The sequence below is a fragment of the Anas platyrhynchos genome, chromosome 13, assembly GCF_047663525.1.
Source record: "Anas platyrhynchos isolate ZD024472 breed Pekin duck chromosome 13, IASCAAS_PekinDuck_T2T, whole genome shotgun sequence".
Classification (NCBI taxonomy): domain Eukaryota; kingdom Metazoa; phylum Chordata; class Aves; order Anseriformes; family Anatidae; genus Anas; species Anas platyrhynchos.
The window spans coordinates 20674019-20700078 of NC_092599.1; the positions used below are offsets into that span (position 1 = coordinate 20674019).

The 26060-nt window shown below is 35.0% G+C and overlaps 1 protein-coding gene across 13 annotated transcripts in view; it reads left to right on the forward strand.

Moving 5' to 3' along the window:
* The window catches only part of CACNA1D (calcium voltage-gated channel subunit alpha1 D), a 194409-nt gene that overhangs the window by 126469 nt on the left and 41880 nt on the right, over positions 1-26060 (forward strand). For 6 of the 13 annotated variants that reach the window (XM_072044121.1, XM_072044113.1, XM_072044112.1 and 3 more), the window contains exons 21-31: positions 137-196; positions 3675-3781; positions 4905-4992; positions 5464-5571; positions 5727-5779; positions 6061-6207; positions 7000-7201; positions 8626-8784; positions 10082-10192; positions 15865-15948; positions 16274-16357. In XM_072044121.1, coding sequence (XP_071900222.1) covers positions 137-196; positions 3675-3781; positions 4905-4992; positions 5464-5571; positions 5727-5779; positions 6061-6207; positions 7000-7201; positions 8626-8784; positions 10082-10192; positions 15865-15948; positions 16274-16357 — 1203 coding nt within the window. The remainder of the gene's footprint in view (positions 1-136; positions 197-3674; positions 3782-4904; positions 4993-5463; positions 5572-5726; positions 5780-6060; positions 6208-6999; positions 7202-8625; positions 8785-10081; positions 10193-15864; positions 15949-16273; positions 16358-26060) is intronic. The other 7 variants (XM_072044122.1, XM_072044116.1, XM_072044118.1 and 4 more) reach the window with 4 other exon arrangements.

Here is a 26060-nt window from a genome sequence, read left to right on the forward strand (position 1 = left end):
GGTCTTTTAAACTACATTGACTTAATTCCTGGTTTACCTATTAAGATTTCTTCAGGTGTTGTTGTGCGTGTGGTCTAAATTGTAAAAAATTATTAATAGATGGATTTCTTACTGTGGCACATATTATACCTTGCAGATACTTGGTTACTTTGACTATGCTTTCACAGCCATCTTTACTGTTGAAATCCTGTTAAAGGTAATGCATTGTTAATTGATCCTTGTTAGCTCAAAAGCAGCTTTAGCAATAATGTTTGTAACTTTTTGTTTACCTTCCAGATCCTAGGGTATGCAGATTATGTCTTCACTAGTATGTTTACATTTGAGATCATTTTGAAGGTAACAGGTTATTAAAGGAAGTTTGTTTTAAAGGATTTTCCTTGTGTGTCACCTGCCAAGAAAAGGCACTTGAAATGTTCTTCGCCTTTTCTCTAAGCTATCAAAGCTAAACTTTTTTTAAACAAGAGGATTTTTTTTATTTGACAGTTTCTTATAGTTTTGATTGGTTATTTTTTGCCATTGGATGCATGTAGAAGCTGACTTTTTATCATTACATCAATTTAGTAATTCATTTTTTTTACCCTTTTAAAACTTACAGTTGTCAGAAAAGGGAAAAAAAAAAAAAAAAAAAAAAAAAAACACAAAACACTGCGCATGAGCTTTTCCTTCTCCCTGCTCTGGCATTTCTAAAAAGAGTTGATCAGTCTTGTAAGGAGGGAGCATGTGATTTCTCGTTTCTCTTGCTGAACTATATTCACAGAGCTAAAATAGATAACTATTTTCTTGCAATAGGACTTGCAAGATATCTTACATTTATCTATCTGTATACTAAGATACTTTGCATTTATCTTATCTTGGGCATACATTTAAATACACAGAAAGGCATAAATATGCTTGCTTAAATGTATTACCCATGCATGAGTTCAAAATTGGCATTTTAATGTACAGTTTGTGTACAGATTATTGAGAATATCCATTGGGGTTACTCAGACTTTACACGCGTAAATCTTATTTTGGCAAAGAAGCTGTATAACTGAGCATGTTAGTTTCACGTGGGGAAAATGCTGAACAAAGCAATAAAAGTATATATATATATATATATATTTAATTTGTTATTTTGTATGATTCTTAAAAATTTAATTCAGTGCATATTCAACGTAAGCTTTTGCTTGAGTAACCCCAATCTATACAATACAATTTCTGGTGCACTAAGAATCTGTACATAAACTTTACATTTCCAGTTGAGAATTAAGCTTAACAAAATCTCTTCTCCCAGCTTTTGCTCATATTGCTGTGCATACTTGTCACAATGAGATTTGATTAATACTAATTGATGCAATATTTGGGCTGTTTACAAGATAAGCTGTACTGTAAGTAGTAGGCTATATTTATGCTTGCAGATATTCTCACAGACTTCTGTTTATCCCCTTTTCATTTTCAGCAGTGAGGAACTTGCTAAAAAAATGGTAAATCTTGTAACATTTTTAACATTCTAGAAAAAAAAATATCCAGATTTTTCACATCAAGAGAAAAATAAAGCAAAGAAAAGAATGAAGCACTGAAATGTTTTGTAGTACTAGAACAAACCAATTCCAAACTCTGAATTCGAGAAGCCCTACTAAATATGTTGGTGCTAGTTCTGTGGCAGAAGAGAGTCAATAGACCGCCCACATGCTCAGAGCAGCAGTTTGTGTAGCTTCTGTAGTTCCAGTTGTGTTTCTCCACAGACAGAGGAATTATAAATTCTGGCATAAACAAGCATAACTGGATAAATTAAGAAATGTTCCTGAAATGTAACTGCAAAAGATTCTGACTTTGAGTTATTCTAGGGAAGTAGGAAGCACCAGAGCTACTGAAATCTGGCATTCTTAAATACTACAAAGAAACAAGGAGTCCAATCAGAGCCCAAAATGTTGATGCTCCTGACTCCACTTTCTCCAGGAAGCTCTTCCTGGCAGTGCACTCACATGTATTTATAAAGAAAGTAAGTTGTACCATAAAAAATATAACGGACAGTACATATACACGCCTGCTTTGCTAACATGTCTCAGATTCTGGCTTTGCTTGCTTGTGGCTTGAGTCCTCCATGTTTTCCCTGCTGGGTTCTGCGTTGGGATTTTGACAGTATCCAAGTCATACAGAAGCTGTGTGTGTTCTACAGGGAGCAAATTCAAGATCTGTAGGAAAAATAGCATTCCTTAATTTCCAGTCAAAAAATATGTGAAACCGATAAGAAGATAACCAGTGGCATTATTATCAGCTGCAGAGGAGAAATTTGCACATGTCCAAAAAAGCAAGTATTAAAATAGAATAACTCACATGTGAAGAGTCTCCCTGTGCTCTGTTTTATTGCCTTCTCTGCAGACATGAGGATTTCCACATTATATGCTGTTGAGGTTATGAGTGAGGATATGAGTAACAGAAAAGCTGCAATATCAGTTTAAAGCATTTAAGAATTCTCTTATGTAACCCCTTCATAGCTTTCAAATCCAGTTTACCATCCTGTTTGTAGTACTTGGCAAATGTGAAAATGTCAGAGTGAAGGCCAGGTTACGGCCCTGTGCGTTTAACCTTGCCCCAGCTGTACTAATCCCACACCATTTAAACCAATACCCATTTGTGTGGAATTACAGGCAGGAGGAAAAGAGCAACAGTGGTGGTGTCCTGGATGCTCAGCTCAGTGAGTGCTCTCCAGCATTGTCTCTTCTGAAGGCTGTGTGGCCATACTCACTACCTCGTTTGTTTTAGGGTTTGCCTTGACCTGAGCAAAGGATAGAATGGCTTTTTTGTAGAACAGTTTTAGTCAAATGCTTCTGCTGGGATTTGATATGATGGAAGCATGAGTTTCCATATACAGATGGGATGATGAGTACTTCAGCTGTATTTCTACATCCATATATTTTAACATTCATAGGAGTATTTATGTTAAATACAGTTAAATGATCACATAGTACAGTGTGAATGGATGTTTGTAGAGAGATGTAGGCTTGATACATCTTTATATAGTTATATTAGGGTTTAACTCCCACTGATTTTAATTAGTTTAATAACCACACTCTATACAATTGGAAGTGAAGTGAGCTAGGACTGTCTGCAGGTTGTTCCACTGCCCTGAGGAATCCTAGTCTGCAGTACCACAAACAGCATGTACACTGTCTTCCAAGATACCCACTCATTATCTTAACCCATCTCCAGCGTGAAAGAGAAAAGTAGCAATGTGATGATGCCTTGTGACAGCCTTGTACTGCTTCTGCACCAGATTTTACTCTCAGGATTTTGCAATACATTTTCAGCTCCTTCAATTCTCAAGACAAAAAAGAATGATTAAGAGTCAGAATCTGGTCCTTATAGTTTAGTGAGTGTGGGAGTTTTATGGTTCTTTTAGTTATTTTTCTGTAAAGGCCCAATCAGTTCAGTGAAATCAGTCCTTATATGAGTACAACATTTGTTGATATCAGAAACAATTAACATATTTGCTTGTGTTGCTTGAGCAGAATATTGTGATTTAAATGAAAGTTAGTTAACACACGTAGTGGGATTTTTTATCTCAGTTCCTTTTAGAAAGGTGAGATGCTATTGTATGCATTCACACTCTAGGCGAGTGTCTTGTAAACAGCCTAAATGTCACTTTGAATAAATTGAAATGGAGAGTAAACATGTAACAATTCTGTTTTTAGATGACAGCTTTTGGAGCGTTTCTTCATAAAGGGTCCTTCTGCAGGAATTATTTTAATTTGCTGGATTTGCTGGTTGTGGGTGTTTCTCTGGTATCATTTGGTATTCAGTAAGTATTATATGTGAACAATTTATTTTTGCTTTGGGGTTTTATGCTGAAATCAATCTTCCAGCTCCTTTTGTTCTGCCATTGCATGTAGGTGTGCAAAATCAGTATTCAGGGGTGGGAATGGGAAGAATGGAGAGTTACATGGAGAGTGTTGTAACTCATTACTAATACAGGTTGGAAATAAATGCCTGCTTCCTGCTATTGCTAAGAGAACAGGGAAGAGCACCACGACACTATTGTTCAGCAAGTAATTCCTGGAATTTCAGGAGGTTTGTTAGTTTCAGAAGGTTACTCTGTGCTATTGCTATTGCCATATGTACAGTCTAGTTCTATGAGCTTGTTCTTTCGGCATTGCCCTCCTGGGCTATGTAACCTGACAGAATTTGAAGGGGAGAAAAGTTGTACCTTTATCAGGACTGAAAGTGGTAGTGAAGATATGTTTTGCTTCCTTCTTTTGGATGAGGCAGAACATAATAATAGTCTGAAGGTGCTTACTAATTCACTGCATGAGCAGTTGTGCCTCATTCAGAATCATCTATGAAGCCTTTACTGACCTAGAAAAGAGCAAGAGCTGGGTGTCCATTAGCTGCTTCCCGATTTGTATTCTGCTTGTACTACCAATTACGCAAGATTTCAGTTTCACAACATGTTCTTTAAAGGGCTTTCTACTACTATTTTATTTCAAAATACAGTTGTAGATACTGAAAGAGAATGTGAGTTGAATGAGATCTTTTTAAATCCAGTTGGTTGGAAATTAAGGTATTTGTGGATTTACAGGACTTAAACACTGTATTTGAAAGAACTTGTCAACATGGAAAAAATGCTTTGGGGACTATGTTTCTCCTGACCAAACTTAATTATATTAGTGTCAGACAAGATTCTGAGCTGTTAATTCACAAGTTGCTCCAGAAATCAAAATTATCCTTATGGTATTTATGAGGTTGATATTATTTTCTAGTATCAGTAAGAGATCAGTAAAGAAGTGCTTCAAAAAATATTGTATGCTAAATTTTGATATATATTTTTTTAAATTTTCATGTATAAGGAAGTTGCAAGAACATTGTTATTAGAAGTAAAATCAGTTTCCTTAAAAGTAACAGAATTTTTTTTTTTTTTCCCCCAGATCCAGTGCTATCTCAGTTGTGAAGATCCTCAGAGTCTTACGAGTCCTGAGGCCGCTAAGGGCAATAAACAGAGCAAAAGGACTTAAAGTATTTATTTTTATCTTTTTCTAAGTTACGTTTCTGTTGACCTTATTCTTCAATACTGCCTCAGGTTAAAAAGTCTAGCACAAGAAAAATTCCCTGGAGAAGGTCACAGGGCAACACCATAAATCAGTTCCTGATTCTTAAATGTACTAGGCCAGATGGTGCCCACCATTACAGCAGTTTACATGTGGAGGAACACCATTGCCATGGAGAGATTTGACCACAATGCTTGCTGTGAACCAACATGTCACAGCAATATTTCCATTGTTGTTCCACAGCTGCTAGGTCTATCTCAACAATCTTACAAATTTAGAAAACAAGTTTATGTGTGGTAGCACGTATAATACTGACAATGCAAAAATGGTAGTTTTAAAAAGTAATCTAAATGTGATAAAATAGGTGTTTACTCTTCTGGTAGTATTTTGTGATGCTATTAAATAACAAGTTGTGTTTAATTTTTTTCTTTCTTTCCAGCATGTTGTTCAATGTGTCTTTGTGGCTATTAGAACTATTGGTAATATCATGATTGTTACAACTCTGCTGCAGTTCATGTTTGCTTGCATTGGAGTGCAGCTCTTCAAGGTAAGCAAACTTTCAAAATCTGCACTTCATCAAGAAGAGCAAAGCTGAGCTGAATTCTGTGTGGCTTGCTGCTGGAAGTGGGCTGAACCAGACTTAGTGTAAATGCATTTTCTTTGTTCTGCATTTTATCATTGTTTTTCTTGTTCTATACATAGGGAAAATTCTACAGATGCACTGATGAGGCAAAACAGAATCCTGAGGAATGCCGGTGAGAATTCCTTGAGCTAAGAAAGTGGTTTTTTGTTTCTTAATAATTTAAAATGTAGCAAGCATGTGTGACAGGCAGTTCGGGTTTGAATAAATTGGAATTGCTATCTTGAAATCCAGCAGAAAAATTAAAAAAATAAAGGCAGTCAACACAGGTTATCAAAGGAATGAAATGAGCTTGCTGATGGAGTAAAATGAACTATTTTGAATAGAGCATGGAATAATCTGAGGTCTAATTTAATATTTCACTAATGGCAGTTTGTTTCCTTCTCTTTCCTACAGGGGGATATACATTGTTTATAAAGACGGAGATGTTGATAATCCAATGGTCAAAGAGAGGGTCTGGCAAAATAGTGATTTCAACTTTGACAATGTTCTGTCTGCTATGATGGCCCTTTTTACAGTGTCCACTTTTGAAGGCTGGCCAGCGTGAGTGAATTCTCCATGTTTTCACATTACTATTGAGACAGATTTTCCAGAAAAGTTCTCTATCATTTACTGGGCATTCAGGGGTAACAAAACAGTCAAGCAATAATCAGGCTTCCTACAGTAAATGAAATCAATTTAAAATTAGGAGCACAATATAGGCTAACTTAAAAGTACTGTATAATCTCTGAATATAATAGTTTTTTGTGTGTGTGCCTGTTCATACCAATGGAATCTTGTGTTTGATATTGTTTGATTCCTAATCTTTCAGCTACTTCTGCTATAACAGTCTGTTCTTTTAATTCTACTGATAGGTAATCCTTTTTGATATTTATCCATCATGCAATTTAAATAATACTAAATAATATGAAAATTTTAGGTGTTTGAGTAAATCTACGATAAAACTAGGAAGTAGTACAATGCATAAAGAAACCCTGGAAGAGCAAGCTACCATTTGGTATTTACCTAAATGAGTAGTCTTCCAGGACAACATTATGTGGAAAAGCAAAAACCAAAAACCAAGCTGGTCATTGTTTTAATTATTTTGAAACAACCAAAAACAACAACAAAAATCACCAAACTTTGTGTTGGTGATTGTGTGGTGTGCTTCTGTTTGGTATGTTTGTACATGTTGGCAGTACTCAGAGAAAGATAATAATAAACAGGAGGCCACTTGTGAAATCTGTCCTCAGAGTCTGCATATTTTACTCTCTTTTGACATTTTAATGATAACTTTTTTCTTTTCTTTTTCTTTCTCCCTGCTCCCTTCCCCTTCCTTCCCCCCCTCCCCCCCAGGCTGCTGTACAAAGCTATTGATTCGAATGGCGAGAATGTAGGACCTGTATACAACTATAGAGTGGAGATATCCATTTTTTTCATCATCTATATCATCATTATTGCTTTCTTTATGATGAACATATTTGTTGGTTTTGTCATTGTTACATTCCAAGAACAAGGAGAACAAGAATATAAGAACTGTGAGCTGGACAAAAATCAGGTTAAAATAAATAAACTCTTCTAGTTCTTAAAAGAATTTTTTGTTTATTATTATTACTGTTACTACTATTTTTGCACAAAGAGCTTCTTTCCTGCTTTGGGCCAGAAGAGGGCATCAAACACATATCTTAGGTTAAAAAAAAAAAAAAAAAGAAAAAAAAAAAGTAGCACAGCACTAGGAAATACTATCAATTAATATTCAGGTTACTATATGTTCCTCTTCCTGTAATCCCAGCATCTCAGTCTTTTTGTTGTGAAGGTTGTTACCTTAAGCTTGATAATTTAAATTGACTTCTTAGTGTCTCACTTCTTGGCGTCATGTTAGGAAGAATAACAGCCAGTTTATCCATAGGCAGAGGTTGATTACACATTAAGAACAAGAATATAAAAGTTACATGCTGAATAGTCTGAAAATGTTCAAAGAAAGTGAATGTGTTCAAAACATTCTAATCTTATTTTTTCCTATTTATTTAGAAATTCACAGGTGATACATTCAAATAAAAAACCCGTCCCCTTTTATTGTTTAATCTTTTGACTGAGAAACTTGTCAGTCACCAGTCATGATTTTTCAGGGGATCATGTTTGACTGTAGCACAGCAGTATTTATTCAAACATAGGTAAGCATGAAACCTAGGGGAGCATTCATACTGCATTTTCTGCTCCCTTAGTAAGCCTTTGTAAGCATTCTTCAAAAGACTAGTGGAAGGTCCAGTTTATATGAAGATTTCAGGTAGTAATGGGGTTGGAGAAATGGGGTTGGAAAGGAGTAATGGGGTTGGAAAATCTGTGATGTTCCTACATACGTGACATGCTTTTGTTGGGCAATTTAGTAGCTGTTTTACTAACTGTAGGATTTTATGCTGTGCAGTTACACTGGTGTTTGAACACTGTAAAGATGAAGCACGACTTACAGACTAATTAATAGTCATCATTATTATTATTCACTGAGATTCCTTACAGTGAATTCTTGATGATTCATTAGTATTACGATGGCTGGGTATCAGTATGACGATATGTGTAAAATACAGTGCATATAGTACTATATACTACACATATGCATATACATACATATTGTCTGTGGTCTGCTACTACTTTGTACGAAGGTGAACCACTTCAGAATTTCCATGAGCACTCTGATTCTGTGTATGCAACTGAGTAGTGTATATGATCAGATATAGTTGTAAATGAATGAGGATTGGTAAGCTACTTGATTACTTTGTTGGTACATAATAATAAAAATACTTAATACTGGTACTTAATTGGTGTTATTAAGTTGTTACCTAATAATAAGAAATCTATGTAAAGTAGATGAACTGCATGTTTCTAAGATTTACATTTAACACTTTGTACTTATGATTAATTATATTCCAATTTGATTCACTGTTAGGTATGGTCTGACAATTTTTGATGTGCTTGTTTTTACAGCGTCAGTGTGTGGAATATGCCTTGAAAGCACGTCCTCTTCGTAGATATATTCCAAAAAATCCTTACCAGTACAAGTTCTGGTACGTGGTGAATTCTACTGGATTTGAATACATCATGTTTGTCCTCATCATGCTGAACACACTTTGCCTGGCTATGCAGGTAGGAAAACCAGAAGCTCTTCTGAAGCCAGTGGCATGAATTGCAAGGAAAGATGTGGGTGATACGCTGCCTTTCATTTACAGCAACTTGTGTTTTTCTATAAAGTGAAATTAAAACAAACTTCTCATCATAGTACTCTTCTGTGACGCGTGCTAATCTGTGCATTAGTTCTCTGAAATAAGTGTTTGAAAGAGCTTGATGCGGATGGTCTTCCTAACATAATGAAGCTCATTGATCTATATTTGATCATTGTAATTTAATGTAATTTATAAATGTCTATTCCCAAGGTTGTCCGTGTGCAAGAAAATGTGAAGGGAATGTAAAAGCCAAATTTTGTTAGCAAACATTTCTCTGTTAGCAAACATTTCTCTGAATCCCTTAGACTCTTTCATCTAATAAAAGATATCTTATCTTATTCTTTTATGCAATGCCTTTAAGCATTACTTCATCCCTTTGTAACTTCTGTACTTGTTAAGTCTGTGTTTCATATATGTACTAACCCATATTTCCACTACCTATGTCTGTACCTTCTTCAGAAGTTTAAAGACTTCATATATGAAGCAACTCTAGAATTGTATAATGATGCAAATGTGCAAATATGTTTTTTTATATTAGCTCTATGTTTGTATATATTTGGGTGTATTTTTGCACATGCTCTTTTTGTCTGCTTACCTTTTCCTGCTTTTCCTGCATGCTACATCCACTGTTTTTCACCAGCTGCTTCTCTTATCTACTTTTCCAAGTCGTTTCTTTCTTTTCCCCAGTACTCTTGATTTTGATATGAAAAAGAATCTTCCAATTCCAATCTATATACCCATTCTACTTACTTTTTGCAATAAATTTGCATGCACTGTTATGCTCTTAAATATATCACTCCTATACAATATGTTTTTCTGTGACTAACATACTGCAGGCTTTTTAAGCAGATATGGCATAAGGCTATGTAATTTAAAACCTGGGGAAATATCTGGGGATCTTTAAAAGATTTGGGAAATTGCTTTTGTCTAATACTCCTTTTTTGGATGAACACAGTCCTCCTCAAAACTGTCCTAAGTGTTCCCAGATGTAGAGGAATGCCAAATTTGTTCCACTCAGTGCCTGAACAGAATAGATTTAAATAGCCATTTTTGGACAGAGATATTCAGCTAGTCTTGTGTGTATATAGGTGTGAATCAAAATATACTATTAGAAAATATTTTCCTGTGCTCCATTGTTGCCAACTTTTCATATTCTGCCTTACTTTCATTTATTATTTTAAAACCTTTACTTTTAAATATGTCATATTTTTCATTCACAGCACTACGGACAGTCTAAGCTGTTTAATGATGCAATGGACATTATGAATATGGTTTTCACAGGAGTGTTCACTGTTGAAATGGTTTTGAAACTGATTGCATTCAAACCCAAGGTAAGTTTTAGACATGATTTAATTAGGTCATCACTACAAGAATTAAGTGTAATGTAAGTTTCACACTAGTTATGTATTATTCAAAGAACAAAAGGAACCTACATGTTTCCCACAGTTATCTACGAGTGAAATCATAATTGAAATGTTAATCTGATCGTGTGTATATAAGTAACTCCAGGAAATGAAATGCAGATATCGGAGCAAACATTACAAGGTGGTTGATGAGATCTGGAATATTCTGAAGTAATGAAAATGTCCCTTTCTAAATCAGATGAATCATTTCCTGATATAAGCACTTCCACATCTCCTATTCATAATACTACATTTATAACCTTAAACCAAGTTAACTTCCAGTAAAGACCTGTATGTTATGTTATGATATATAACCTTTTCAAAATGCAATGCAAAATTTTTTCCTTACTTTTAAAAATATAGCCAGGTACTACAAACATACACAGAAATAACTGGGACATTCAATAGCCTTTTTAGATTTTAATGTTTTCAGTTATATGCACACACCATTTTGTAGAGGGCCCCACACTGAGCAGTTTGGATTCCTTGCCTTAAGAGGGACACTGTCAAAATAAGGAATGCAAACACATCTTCAAACGCAGATTTGCAAGAGACACTGATAACAATTAATAATGACTTAAAAAACAAACAAAAAAAAACCTTCAATGCAGTCTTGTATGTTCAGTTCTAATACACCATTAATGACAGTGCAAAAGTTAATGATAGGCTAAACTAAATTTTGTTTTCATTACAATGAAATCAATACTAATTCTGGTGTTATATCTATGTAAATAAGTGAAGTGGGGTCACTCAATATACGTGGAATTTGAAGGAAGTCAGTCGTGCCATTTGAGGTTTCCTGATCTCACCATCAAGGCTTGTATTTTTCATTTTCCATCGCCCTTCTCTTAAAGTACCCAGGATATCTGTATCTGTAATTGAATGTAAACTGCACTTCCTTTGTTTTAAGTAGTGAACTGGATGATTGTAGTCTTTGTGAGCAATCTTAAAAAAAATTAAAGCAAAATTTTTGTTTTAAACAAACTAGCTCTGATGCAGCAACATAGCCATGGCAGCTCAGAGCTTAGTGTGGGGTAGGTGCATAACTACTTCCTGGCATTTCAAGGATATTTATTCAGTAGCATTTAGCCACGAGCTCTGCTGTGTAGCCTGAGCTACTTGATTTAAGGCTAGTTTATATTCACCTGAAGATGTAAATGAATTCTATATCACTTGAGGTCAGGCATTGAGATCTGAAGTGTGGAGTTCTGGGTGACAGTTTTCCACTCTCCCATGGTCTTGCTCTGCACTGTCCAGTCCATTGTACATTTCTAATGAATTTATTTGAATATATTTTTTGTCGCCTATCTTATTTAAATGCTAAGGATTTCACATCAAAACTAACACAATATGAAGCCTTAGAGGGGATAGTTATGCAGTGCCATGAGTATGCTGATTGTATTTCTTGATATGTATATCCTTGTTACACAATGAATTTTGAGAAGACTTTGCTGCATTTTATCATCTGCTCTTTGAAAAAAGATTGTGAATTCTTGTGTGGTTCACCATACACTTGTGCCTATAGTCAGCAATAGCAGCTAAAATACAAAACCTAGTGGTCTGATCATGAGTGTATAAATCACAGTTCTTCATGTGTATTATGGACTTCCTACTCATTATTGAAAGCAGTGTCTTAATAGTGGTCTCTAAGACTTTGTACAATTTGGGTTCTAACTGTTGCAACATGCTTTCTGTCTTATTGGATGTTTTTACTGTAATGGTTCCCTGGGTCTGAAAACTGAGAGTTTGAAGGGAATCCACTGTCAATGAAAGGTCCTCGTTTCCTGACTTTCATTACCTTGTAGAAACAGAAGACCTAAAATTTGTTAATTAGCAGGACAAGGTTAAAAGGCCATGATATTAATCACATCTGGCAGATATTAATTAGCACAAAGGGAAAAGAGTTCAATATCTTTAAGGTTGTTCCTTGTTCCTTGAAGGTTGAAACCATTTTTTCAACTACTCTATATGAAATAATCTAGCGGCAACATAGATTACTTTGTTTGTTAATAACTGTAAATGAGCTAGCAGCCTTAAGCAGAATGTGAACGTCTCTTTGCAATCTAAATTTTAAACTAGATACATATTTAAAACAAAAATGAATTGTTTTAACTAATATTAAAAATGTCATCGTAGGAACAGTCTGCAGCCAAGCCTAAAATTTTGCTTAATGTTTTCTGGGAAAAGACTGATTCATTTCCTTTGTTTGTGTCACCATTGGGTTACCTCGTCTTGTCTAGCAGGATGGATATTGTTATTTATTAATTTTTTGCTTTTAATAAATTATTTCAAAGTTGCTTAAGGCATCAAATAAAAACTCCATTACTCTATGCGTAAAAAGAAGAACAGATAATGCGTTAGTTTTTATCTGATCTGCTTGACAATGTCCCCTTAATAACACTGACAAAAATCCTGTAAAAAGTGTAATCTTTGCTTTTGCTGTTCCTGCCAACTTAGGGCAATTACAAATTATTGGTACTCCTACTATGATACTGTGTTGTATAAAACTGAGGTATTGCAGACTACCTTCCAACTCTGAAGTATATAAAACTTGGATAAATGATAGATATTAAAGGTGATGCTGAGTGCCTGGCACACTTGTTGACTGGGAACACACAGTACTTCACCGAATGAGGCCCTAAAGTCTTCAAAAGAGTACTATAAGGACTAAAATATTTATGTGATAAATCAATAGAAATATATTCCTGTGTTAATTCTCTATGCCTACATATTCCCCAGAATTTGTGATTTATCCTTAAGCATTTCTAAATCAATAAATTTTTCACAATATAAGGTAAAAGAGCAGGCATATTTTTCTCCATGTCATTCTCCACATACGCTAAAGTTTGTTACTTAGTATGGTCAGTACATTACAAAACAAAATATAGCAATGAAATATAAAACTATGCATCAACACATACCATATGTTCAGCTTCATTATAGTCAGCTGTTACTTAAACTTGTAATGATTTTCCATGTCATTTTACATCAGATTTTTGTAAAAAAAAAGGAAAGATGGCTAGTAAGTGAATTGATTTTGGGTTATTGCAGTGGTGAAAACAACTTATTTGCATGATGTTTATTTGCTGTGACTTGTCCATTCCTCCCTTTTCCAAAACCATCTTTCTTTTCTTTTTTTTTTTTGTTTGTATGCTTTTGCTTTACATATTACTTTGAACAATATTTGTCTATACTGTTGGAAAAGGTTTCATAAAATAAATGTTTAAAGTATTTTAGCAGTATTGAATTGAAATGTGAATTTGTTATTTAAGTGCTTTATATTGTAGCATGTCTAGTCATGTCACTTTTACTATAGCTGAAATTAACCTTTATTTGGAGAACCTTTTTTGGTTGCTTTGTAGGTGAAGATGGATAGCACACCTCAGGATTGTGCTGATTATCATTTCGCTGTTTGCCAGTAGTCTTTTAAATATGTATGTATATAAAATTAGGTTAAAATCAAAGATATTTCTTTTAAATAAGAGAAGTAAGGCATATAAATGACCAGGAAGAATGTCATGAGAATATAGCTGCTGCCTTTAGCTGGCAGCTGCCAATCTCTTCAGGATTATAAATCTCAGTAACTTCGGATGGTTGAACATGAAGTTTAGCAGGACTTTGCAAATGGTTTGTTTTGGTGAGGTGGGATGGATAAAGGAGTGACAGGGAGTTGAGAAGGAGCTCTCAGATGTGGGTGTGTTTGTTCAGGAAGCCAAATCCATGAATGTTGCCTTTTGCCTCAAGACTGGAATTGATGATTAATCCCAGAGAAAGAAATCATGTGCCACAATGGGTTGTAGAGATAATCATTCTCTGACCGATTTTCCTCCTATGGCTCCTTTCTTAAATGAAGGAATGATTATAACAACTCTCTTTATAAAGGAGCTAAAATTTAAAATGGAGTAGTGTTAATAAGTACAGTATTTCTGGGAGCAAAGACTAGCCTTAGAAGGAGGCTTTCCTGAACCTGCTCAGTGCTTTCTCTCCTGGAATACTCTATAGTGTCATCTGCTATATATAGCTGTCATCTGCTGTGGCAGCTCTTCCGTAGTTTCTAAGAGCAAATTTAACATTCACTTTTTTGAATCATCATGTACACAGGTGTAACTTTTAAAATGAATCGTTACTATAAGTCCTAACGGTTTAAAATGTTGAGAAAAATATTTTTCCACTTCTAAATAAAAAAGATTTCAGATTTTTCTTTTCTGTGGTAAAAACATCCATAACAACTTAAACTACTCAACTCAAACATTATCTTATAGCAAGTAGCATAATAATAAGTGAAACTAGACATCAGGTAAGATCAGCATACTTGTTATTTTTAACTTTTTGCTAAATTATCTTTTTAGAACTGCAACAGCAACTAACAAATTACTACTTTAAAATGAATTACCTGGAAGCAGAATGCACATGTACAACATGTACGTTGCAGCCTTTTAAATATAATGTACAATCCTTAGCCGTGATAGGCTCTTAAGTCTGTATATCTGAATGACAGAAAGGATGAGTTCAGAAACTTGTGCAGTTCTGAACTTCTGTAATAACTAGGCAAAATCCACAATTTGTAGGAAACCTACGTATCTTGTATCCATAGAGTTGCCTTCAGCAGCATAATACACCTTGATTTGTTTGCAGTGAGACGATCCTGTAACTCACCTCCTGATTTCTTCCCAAATATCTTCTTGCACAAACATGCACTTTTGATTGCAGTAGACACAGCTAATTGGGGTTCTTGCTGGAAGATACTAGTTTATAACAATTTGCAGCAGTGGGCTACTAACATATCCATAAGAGAATATATTTAAAGACATAAATGTCAGAAGGGTGACTAAATGATTTATGAAAATAAATTTTCAGACATTGGACTGGCTGCATTAAAAGCCTTAAGAACTTGTTCAAGGTGCTTTGCTTCCTAGCACAGGTTACAGAATCAGGCCCTAACAGCAGATGTAGGCTTCTGTATTAAACCTTATCAATAGAGTCAGAATCACAGAATTATAAGGGTTGGAAGGGACCTTAAGAGGTCATTGGGTCTGAAATAGAAGATTAAGTCAGTTCTGCAATATTTTATTGCACAGTTTTACTTTGATAATAATTGTGCATTCATAAACAGTGATGACCCTTAAATATTCTTTACCAGTTACCTAGGTAGGACATCACATCATTAATGCTAAGGAGGTTTCAATTGGCTTGGTCCTGTAGAAATATGGTTAAAGGGATTTTGTTGTGCTTGTTAGGTTATATATTTCAGAATTTTTCAGCCTTGCTGGTTAGTCCCAGACAACAGTTTTGGATGATGGCTTGCTTGCCAAAGTCATGCTTATCTAATGGTGCGTTATGCATGTGTAGTGCGCGCGTGTGTCTGTGTGTGTGTCTGTACATGTATATATATAATGTGTATATATATACACACACGCACACATGCACATATATGTTGCTTTTCCTTCAGTAGGCAATATTGTTTGTTTTGTTTTGTTTTCTCATTAGATCACAGGTTTTGTTTAACTAATTTCTGTTTATGCAAAACTAAACAGAAGTATGCAAATATTTGACATTTCATGTGTAATCACAAACGTTTGCACCCTGCCTGCTCTGTTCAGGGCTATTTTAGTGATGCCTGGAATACGTTTGACTCCCTCATCGTTATTGGCAGCATAGTAGACGTCGTTCTCAGTGAAGCTGATGTGAGTATACCCCAGCTTACTTTCCCCAGTCCCTACTTCTCTTTCTCTGTCTCCCCACTATTTCCATCATCTGGACAAGTCACAGATTTTGATCTGATGTTTCTAAAGTTTGAGTACAGACCAGTCATAGGTCAATTATGTTGATATGGGAAATAAATAGCCTTTTTTTTTCTACCAATTTTTTTAGCTAAGAAAAGGGAAAGATTGTATAGTGGTACATCAGAGAAGTCTAGAGTGTTTCTGTGTTATAACACTGTCCTTTTCTTCTCTTTTTCTGTTTGTGTTTTTCTCTTGCTCTCTTTCTGCTGAATGCTTGTCCTAACAGCACTATTTCACTGATGCATGGAACACTTTTGATGCCTTAATTGTTGTTGGTAGCGTCGTTGATATTGCTATAACAGAAGTTAATGTAAGTAGCAACTGTTCATGCACTAAAAAGTAATTGCTGTCATCAAGAAATACAGAAAATGTAAACTTTATATCCCCAAATTCTCTTTTTTTAACAAAAGTATGCTTTATACTGAAATTGAAGACTAAAATATTGACATAGATGTTCATAAAAGCTGTTATTATAGAACTATAAACGAGTAAAACTTCACGTGCACACAGTATAGTAAAACAATGGAATTATATCTTTCTATTTATGTTTGGAATTTTTTTTTAATATATAAAATGTTTAAAATGAAATGAAGCCTCAATTGCTATTTTATTTGAAGCCCGGTGATTTTTGTATGTAGCTTGACTCAGATAATTTAAGCATCTCTAAATTGTTTTAATGGCTTAGCTTAACAAATAATCATTATTTTTTTTTTCCCATGGGAGGTACATTTTATAAAGTGGTTTTAGCATCTAAGTCTCATGAGATAGTGGAAGAAAGGTACAAAGAGAAAATAAGGGCTTTCATGCCATGGAAAATAGAATGTTTATCCCCTTCTCCCCCTTTTTTTTCCTTTTCCAATACTGCAGTGAATGTTTTGAAATTCAATTTACTCTTAAAATTATTTGAAGACTCCATCTTTTCACCAAAAGTTTGATTAGTGGCCACTACATGTGTAGGTATTCCGACAATAAAAAGAGAGAAATTGTGATTTTTTCTTATTTTCTATATGACTTGCTGGTTTTAACAAGGAAAGCTGTATGACAAAAAAAGATAAATGAAAGATAACAAACCACATAACAGCTCTGGAGCAAATGCTGTCCATACATACATGTTTCTTTAACTAGTCGAAATGAAATTTCAGAGGAAAATGCCTCTTCTCTTTAGTGCTTGTCAAGAGTTCAAAAAGGGAGACTGAAGATAGTGAGACTTACATCCAACTCAGCAACCAAAAATGCTCAATGAGTGCACAGACTCAGCAGGTGTAGTTAGCATATTACACCTGCTGGAGATCGTGTCTGCTTGGCATTCTGAGAACAAAATTATCCACAAATACCTATGGAGATGCAGGTCTCCAACATTCACACCTATCAAAGAACAGATTAATCAGAGAAAGCTGTAGATGTAAGTGGTTTCTTGGTATTATCTTATTTGAAGATTGCATATTTCTGTGCATCAGTCCCACTTTATGAGCTGGCTAAAAACATTCATTTTCTCATAAAATTGGTTTAGTAAGCTACTTGCTAGATACCTTTATTTTTATTTTTTTGCCTTTTTTTTTGTCTCTGATAGATTTTATTATTTACCCAAATGCTTTCTTTTCAGTAGGGATAGTTAACATGCAGCATCTTTGAAAAAACTTTAAATTTTCAGTAAATACTCTTAAGTGGTGAATATAATTGCAATATCTCTATTTTCTATTCGAGAGAAGCAAGGCAGAAAAGTTGCGATCTACCCAAAGTCTTAATGGGGGCCAGTGTACAGTGGCTCTTAAGCCCTATGCATTGAGCCCTTTGATGTCTTTGAGCATACTGTTACCAAATCAGAAAAAGAGTCTGCTAAAAGTGTTCACAGTTTGGTTCTAGATATATTTTTATCAAAAGAAAGTAGAGAACAAACCCTTAACACTATATGGCACTTCTGTAAAACCCAGATTTTAACTTCACTAAAAAGCATTCAAAGAATAAATATATGCTGTATATTTTATTTGTTTGTTCGTTTGGTTTTTAAAGTTGGCTATCCTTTCTGTGGCTATCACTGCCATTTAATTGAAACAGTTTCTCAGAGAAAAGATAGATTAAAATGTATTTTTCAAAGTGGTTCATGCCAGCAGCCAGATTCTTAGGATCACACTGCTCCAGTGAATAGCAGAAATGATACCCTGACCTTCAATTAGACAGTAACTTAATTTTGGAACTGTGAATATCTGAGTAAAAAGGTTGCTGAGGAACATGGAATAGAAACTGTGTTTGAAAAGGCTGTGATCTGTTCCAGGCATTCCAGAATGAGGAGAAAACAAAACAAAATGAAACTAAAATGCTTTGTTCAGATCAGTGATCTGTAAACCACCTGACCAGGAGCTTGGATTTCTCGGGCTAGTCTAGACCGAGATTTTGTTTCGATGGTTTGTTTTGGTTCCTCTGGTTTGATGAAGATTACTTTTGGCATCCCTGTGAGTTTACACAGCCTTCACCCACAGCACAGCCCTTCTTCTTACTGATAGCTCTGCGAGCTCTGCTTCTGCAAGTGACCGGGGGCTTCACAGTTGCCTGGATCAGGTGCTGAGCACAAGCTACTGGCAAAAGCATGGGCCTTAGTGAGGCAGAAGTGAGTAGATGAGCAAGGATATGGCTGCTTGCCAAAGGAGACAGTTCTCATACTGTGCCTATACAGGTCTCCCTTCAGTTCGTATTAGCTTTGGCTTCGATAACATCAATTAACTGCAATAGCTGCTGCTGAGAAACAGTGATGTGCATGGCTTTTAAACTTCTTAGGTTCTAGTCTATTTGGTAAGCATAATAATACATATTATAAATACATTTCACACAAATATAGAAAACAAATGTATTCTTTTATTTATTTATTTTTAAGATGGCAGAATGCCTTCAAGTGCACGCAGTTTATTATCTCACTAAGGACTTCAAATTCCTCTATACAGCTGCAAATTCCACATACAGCCAGCTCAAAGATTAATCACAATCAAAATAATTTTAAGCCTGATTCACCTTAAATTTTATTTACCAATTTTATGTTAAATTGATCAAGAGTCTAATGACTGACTGCATTACTGGAAAGAAAATGAAGGAGTGGTACTCCTACTCATTAAGAATTGCTGTCCCTAATGTCCTTACTGAAGACATTGTCCTTAATGAAGAAATTAAAAAATATGTCAAAATGTACTTTTGCAATTATAAATGTCCCTGCATTTGTTGCTGTATGGACAGTGTTAATTTGACAGCATTACTTGTAACTGGTCACTGCTGAGCTTTCAGCTGTGATGAACACGGACTTTTTAGTGATTCACTCACTTGTCTTGAAACTACTCTGGAGATCAAGTAGTGATCTTCAGCTAAAGTACACCCCACAGTCAAGAACTAGCACTGCATTTCTTACTTTTTCGAAATATACTCACTAGACAAAAGGCTTATCTTTGATGTCTTTGAGCACTGCACAGCAGACTGTTTGTGTACTAAGTATTGTCTGTTTCTGGTCTTTTTTTTCGCTTTTTTTTGGTGTGCTTTGTTTGTGCAAGTGATGAATGTGTTTCAGTTTCAATATAATTCTGGGCTTGATTTCCCATTTTTAGCATGAAACAGTGTATACTACAGTGTCTAGGGAACTTTAATGACTTTTATTGTTTTGATTCTATTGAATTATTCCTACTTCATTAGTTTTGTGTCAGCTTGTGTAATACAAATTTAGTGTTTTAGAATCTCTTTCTCAATATTTTCTTCAGCATTTGGAAATATACCATTCCATCCTTACTTTTATCTAACAATGACAGTGATCCTGGAAAATCCACAGCTCTGCTAAGATGCTAACAAGGCTTTATTTTCAATGGAATTTCAGGCACCATTGAAATGGCACCTGTATAAATTCCCAGTAGAGAAACTACTTAAACTGAGGAAGCTCAGCCTTGTTGGAGGGGTGGTCTGAAACAGTGTAATGTGCTAGCACTGATGTAAACCCAGATCTTGTTGCCATTGTAATTGATCAAGTTGCAGCCCTCTTAGTTGGTCGGTATAAATGAAGATTTAAAAGGATGTGAATACCTAAAATAACGTACAGAGACTTGAGATGAATTAAACATTCTTATTGATTTGCATACATAGTTGCCTCATGCGGTGGTAACAACTTGACCTTGTTGTGACATTTTAGCTGTATACATTCAGACTCATTCCAAAGGCCAGCAATTTTAACAATATTGTATCTGACCCAGTTTTTTTCAAGTGAGTGGGTTAGACTTTCTAGTTACATATCTCCTTGATTTCAGTATTAAGTTTTGGAAATTAAGTATGTTCTTTTTATTTTGCTGTTCCTTTTCTTATTTTTTTGAAATTTTATGATAATCTGTATGGTGCCCTGAGGCTGATTCTTCTGATCCAGTAACCTCCCATTTACACTCTGTCCAGGAAATTACTGTGTTTTGAATATCTCAGTGCCCATGGAAATCAATGTATTTAAGGTGTTCAGCAATTTACAGGACTGCTTGGCATTCACAAGGACTGGATCACTAACCGGCTCCAGAAATGAACCACCTCAGAGCAACATATATTTTGGCAACACACTATTTTCTATGATTTTTTTTTTCACTTTGTCGTTTAATATCCTTTCCTTTAACCAGTTCTTTTCATGAGCCTAATTGGTCTTCATGTTCATTTTATTTTTAGAAATTTTTAGAGGCAAGTATATATAAGTAAATATATATATGGTATAGAAATACAAAATTTAAAAGCACTACTAAAATCTATATAATTATTTTGGCTTTTTTGTAACCTTTTGTTTTCAAAAAATTTCACGTGACACACAAGATCTTGTGTGGTCATAAAAATGGTTCCTTTTGACTTAAAAAACAAAACAAAACAAACACACACACACACAAAAAAAAAAAAAAAAACAAAAAACAGGGTGGTGGTTGTGAGACTCAATATGTGGTCAGCCCATTCTGGGAGATGAACATCCTTAACTTAAGGCAATGAGAGAGAAATAAGTGGAAATAAATTCCAAGAAAATGAATAAACTCTTAAATGGAAATAATAGACATGGTTCAACCTGGTCTGACTGTATAAAAACTATCTTCATATTTGATGGTTCAGAAACCATTTGGATGACCAGCACTAGATGACTTAAAGGCATGATCACACTGACATGCAGTAGTAGATACAGAGGTTTTTATTCACATTTTTTATCATTCATGTGCTGCCAAAATGTCAAGAAAATGACGGAGAGTTCACTTTCCTTTTAATTTGTGAAAATGTTTAATGCAGCCCCTGTGAACCTAATCTTATGCTTCAAGTTCAGTAAGATTCAGGTTCTTTGCTGAAGTAGGACTTCAAAGAAGAGCATTGATATCTTCCTCCTAAGCTCCTCAGAAAGATCTATTCATATGGAACTCAGCACTGTAAACATGTGAGACTTACTCAGTGCTTACACTACCGTAACAGCTAACAGTGGTTAGTAGCAATGAGATTGACCAAAAAATGTCTCTCACAGAACCAGAATCAGATATTCTGTCATTTGTCAGGAAGGAGCCAAATTGTCACCATTTCAGCACTACGCAGCATGTAACACTGACTTGAGGACAGTGGGAGACTTTTTATTTGCTAGGCTGCTTGTGGAGCATCTGCTGGGATGGCTGGGGTTCGCTCTTGCATAACTCATATCCACCTCCTGTAAGAGATTCTGGATTCCAGTTTTGGAATTGCTTCCATGAAGATATTAATACTTACAACTTTAATACTTACAACTTAGTTATTGTACAACTGAATATTTTTTGGACTGTTATGAGAATAGTATCCGATGTCATCAACGGATGTTATGAATTTAGAGTATTAAATACTCTAGGAAACAAGGAAAAATATGCTTCTTAATCTACTATCTTGGGGTTCTTCACATTGACTCAAAGTTTTTACTAAATGATGCATATGGGCTTTTGATTCGTGTTGAACAGAGAATATAGAGAGTGACAAGAATTGCTACTAATTACTTGGTAGCTAATTTGAATCCCAGTAATTATGCTCTGAAGGAATCATGTCTACATACAGAGGTGCACATACACTACATGTTTCTGAAGATATTTTGGCAACCTGAATGCTTTCCTGTGTATGTTACTGTCATTGCATGCATTTGTCATTTGCATATTTCCTGCTATTTTTACAATTGTGATTCCATCATCATTATGTGTTAATTTGCTTTGCATACTGTAGTACACTTTGGCACAAAATATAACAAGAAATATTTGTTCAGAACTGCCTACTAACATCCACAGTTTTGCACCATGTTTTTTTTAATTTTAATTTTTTATTTTTTCCTTAAACACAGAACTATGGTTTGCTTCCAGTGCATGGTGCAATCAGTTTCACACTGATCACAGTTTTGACATTGAAGCTTTTCCAAAGTTAGGATGTTTATTTGGAGCTTTAGTTGCAATCTGAAGAGATGGAAAGAGGAATTACAGTTTAGGAAATGTGCTATTTTTATTTATTTTTTTTTTTTGTAAGCAGCAATAAATACCAGCAGGTTGCAAACATTTTAATTAGTGAATCAGAAATTTTGGCTGATCATTGGTTAATCTTTTTTGAGGGTTAGGATTATTTTGAGAAGAAAACTGCTATATTAAGCTGTGATTAAGAAAAATATATATAAGTTACTGATTTAGAGTCTATTTGAAGTATTTAAGAAGTGGTTTAAATTTATGGAGAGATGAGGTGCTTTGCTGAACTGGGTTCTCAGTGTAGCTGGCACATGGCTGACAGAGAGGAGAATAATTAAGCCAGTCTCTGTCCTTGTTTACCTCATCTCAGTGCATCTGTTGGGCAAGTGGTGAAGGCAGAAGCTGCTCATAAAAAAATAAATATTCTAGCTTTGCTCTAACCTTGTGCCCATTACCAGACTTGTAGCAGTAATACCAGAAGCACAGCTGCCATCTTCAAAATCATGTAGTCCCATGGGGGACAAAAAATGTGAGAATGGCCAGCCAGTGCCCATGTCTGAGACACGGGTAGTGTTGGAATCATTGCTGGAAGGTGAGGGGAGAGCAGTTTGAAGGCACAGCCTGGCCACAAAAAAATACTTGGACTTGCAGTTTTGTCAGCAACTGTCCTCCAAAGATACTACTCAACCTGCCCCATCTCAATTCTATTCAATACTTTTCCTACATAATGTGCCACATACTTGTGTGTGTACGTGTTAAGCAATATTACTGAAATTGTAAATAAGTTTGTGTTTGGATAGTATATGTTTTTTTTCCTTATCTGGAGGAAGCAGATGTTCACTGTTGTCAATCTCTCTGTTACTGAAAATTGTGTCAAAATCTTAGTTTCCCAGATGTTATTATTACTGGTGCTGGCTCGACATAAACAAATGTTAATTTATCTCTTAGATTAGCATTTCCCTTGTAAAGAAGCATGAATATTGCTTCTGATTTGTCAGTATACTATATTAATTGGAATTATTATTCATAATGTGAACTGAGCTGATGTATTATCAGAGAGAAGTGCCAGAGAGGGTAAAAAATCAGATACACTCACTTTAAAATGTCAGTACCCAAAACAGTTGGCCAATGATGGGCAGAAGTTTAATGTTTTCATCTCCAGTGAAAAATACTCCTCAGGTACCAGGAGTTTGTTTTCATTCTTTGTTTCTAACATTTGTCCCCATCTCAGCACCCTGGTGTTTTTGCACAATTTCTCTTTTGTGAGCAGGGCATTTTCCTGGCCTGCTCTTACTGCTTGCATTTGATATCCTACCACTGCCCAACAGCAGCTAATCCGCTATCATGTCAAAAAAAAAAAAAAAAAAAAGGGCTTTTACACTCATCAATCACTCCTGAGTATTTGCAGTGGGAAGTAGAACTGTTCACATGCAGTTTTGGTAATCTGATCTCTGTCTGCAGTATAAAAACTGGGAATTAAGCATTTATTAAAATCATAATATGCAGGAAAGGTTTTTGTTTGTTTGTTTGTTTTTAACCTATTGTTCCTATTATGAGTTTTTTAATAACAAAATCCAGTGATCTTAATGCATATGCTTTCTTCATTATTTTTTTCTTTTGGGATGAAATTAAAAATCTGTAGGACTAAAGTATGCTTATCCTAATATTATATATTCCATTATACATTGTTATCCTAATACCATTCATAGATTATTGGGGTCAAATCCTTTTCCTACTGGGGAAAGATCTCAAATGCAGAATCCAGCATTTTATTTCATTCTTCTAGTGCCAGCTTGTGAAGATGTTGTAATTTAATATGTTCTTTTTTTTTTAAATACTTCATTTAATTTTTGATAACACAAAATACTGAATACTAATTAATTTGATTAATGACTAGGACTATCTGTCTCAGCATGCCAGTTATCAGAAATTAATGTGAAATTTCAGGGCTCGTCTGCAGAAGTTGTAATGAAACCTGTTTCCTTTAAAAGTTTCAGATAAAGAGGAATTATTTCTGTACCGAAAAATCAGTAACAATGTGGGTCTGTGTGTACTAGTCCGGGTTTATTGCTGGTGTAGTTAGACAGCCTTGTAAGATTGTTTAAGCATTGTGTGGTATTTTGGCATTTATGATGTGATATTTTGGCATCTATGATGCTTGTGATTATGGATTTCTCATTAATCAATATTTTGGTGGTTTTATTTCAAATTGTTGAAATACACAGGGCATTTCTAATGCAGCAACTCTCTTTTATTGGCAGCATTTTATTTATATGTATTTTATACATGTGCTTACAAAGCTTAGACATGATAGCTGATTTTACAAACTTACTGAAGTCTGCTTACTAAAGTCTAATGATGAGATCTGGGTCTTTGTTAACATTAATGCCTTGCTTTATTAATAAACCCAAAACAGTTTTAGAACTGTTTCAGAAAATACTGAAATCCTAGCAGGGCAGTAATGCATATATAGAGATTGCATATAGTTCAACAAATGGTTATTTTTATCTCGTTTTTTAGCCACTTTTGATTTCTTCATTATATATGTTTTGAAAAAAAGTAACAAATAAAACAATTAGTCTTTTAATAAATACTGCTAATGATCTGGATTCAGGAAAGTGCTACCTATTATATTGCTGTTGTTATCATTATTTTACCATAGTATGTTCGTATGATATACAGTTAGTATTTTCAAAAGACTCATCTGCTCTCTGTTCCCTTCTTTCCTTCTGGGTCTTATCCTAGGTAACAGCAAGGCTTGAGATCTTACTCTGTTTCAAATAAAATTGCAGCACTGAAAGTATGCCTGATGTATCCTCAGTGTGTTGGAAGCAGCACTGGGGAGGCATCATGGTTACTGCATGTGACCCTAATTGTTGAGAAGTGCCACTTGAAAAAAGTGTACATTTTAGATGAGAGTAAGAGCCATCACTTGGATCTAACCTCCCAAATTCAATTTTTGCTAGTGCTATAAAGTTTTTAAAGACTTTTCCATCCAGTTTTGAAAAAGCTGCAGTGAATCTGTCCATGCACAAGCAAGCATAGACATGTGGTCCTGTAAGCTTTGATAGCTGCTTTGCCTAAGTGTCTGGCCATTTAGTATATTGGGACAATTTCTCCAAAGATGGACAGAGACATTTTTAAAAGAGAAGTGAGTTTCTTCTTTACAGGAGTGAAGAATTTAGCTCTGAACAAGAAGTTGGTATGCCTCTCTACCCTACCTGTAGCTCATGTGGTTTGTACAGATCTGTTCAAAGAGGTCAATTAAATCCTGAAGCCCTTTCTCCATGCCCAATCCTGCTATATCAGCTCAAACGTACAGGTACTTTATAGGTGATGAAAGACTCCAAATTTTGCCTTCTCATTTGCACCCCCATGGGAGAGTTAGCTTTTGTGTTACTGTGCTAAAAATGTTTGTCTGCCACTTCAGCTGAGTGAAAAATCTGTCCTTCTTAAGCCCTGCCTGTCCTGATGCTCATCAATGAACAAATTAACTCATGTGTATTACTTTGCTTTAAATGAACTCCAGATGTGATATACAACAACAATTTGTTGAATATGGTTAGGTTCCAGTGATGGAGT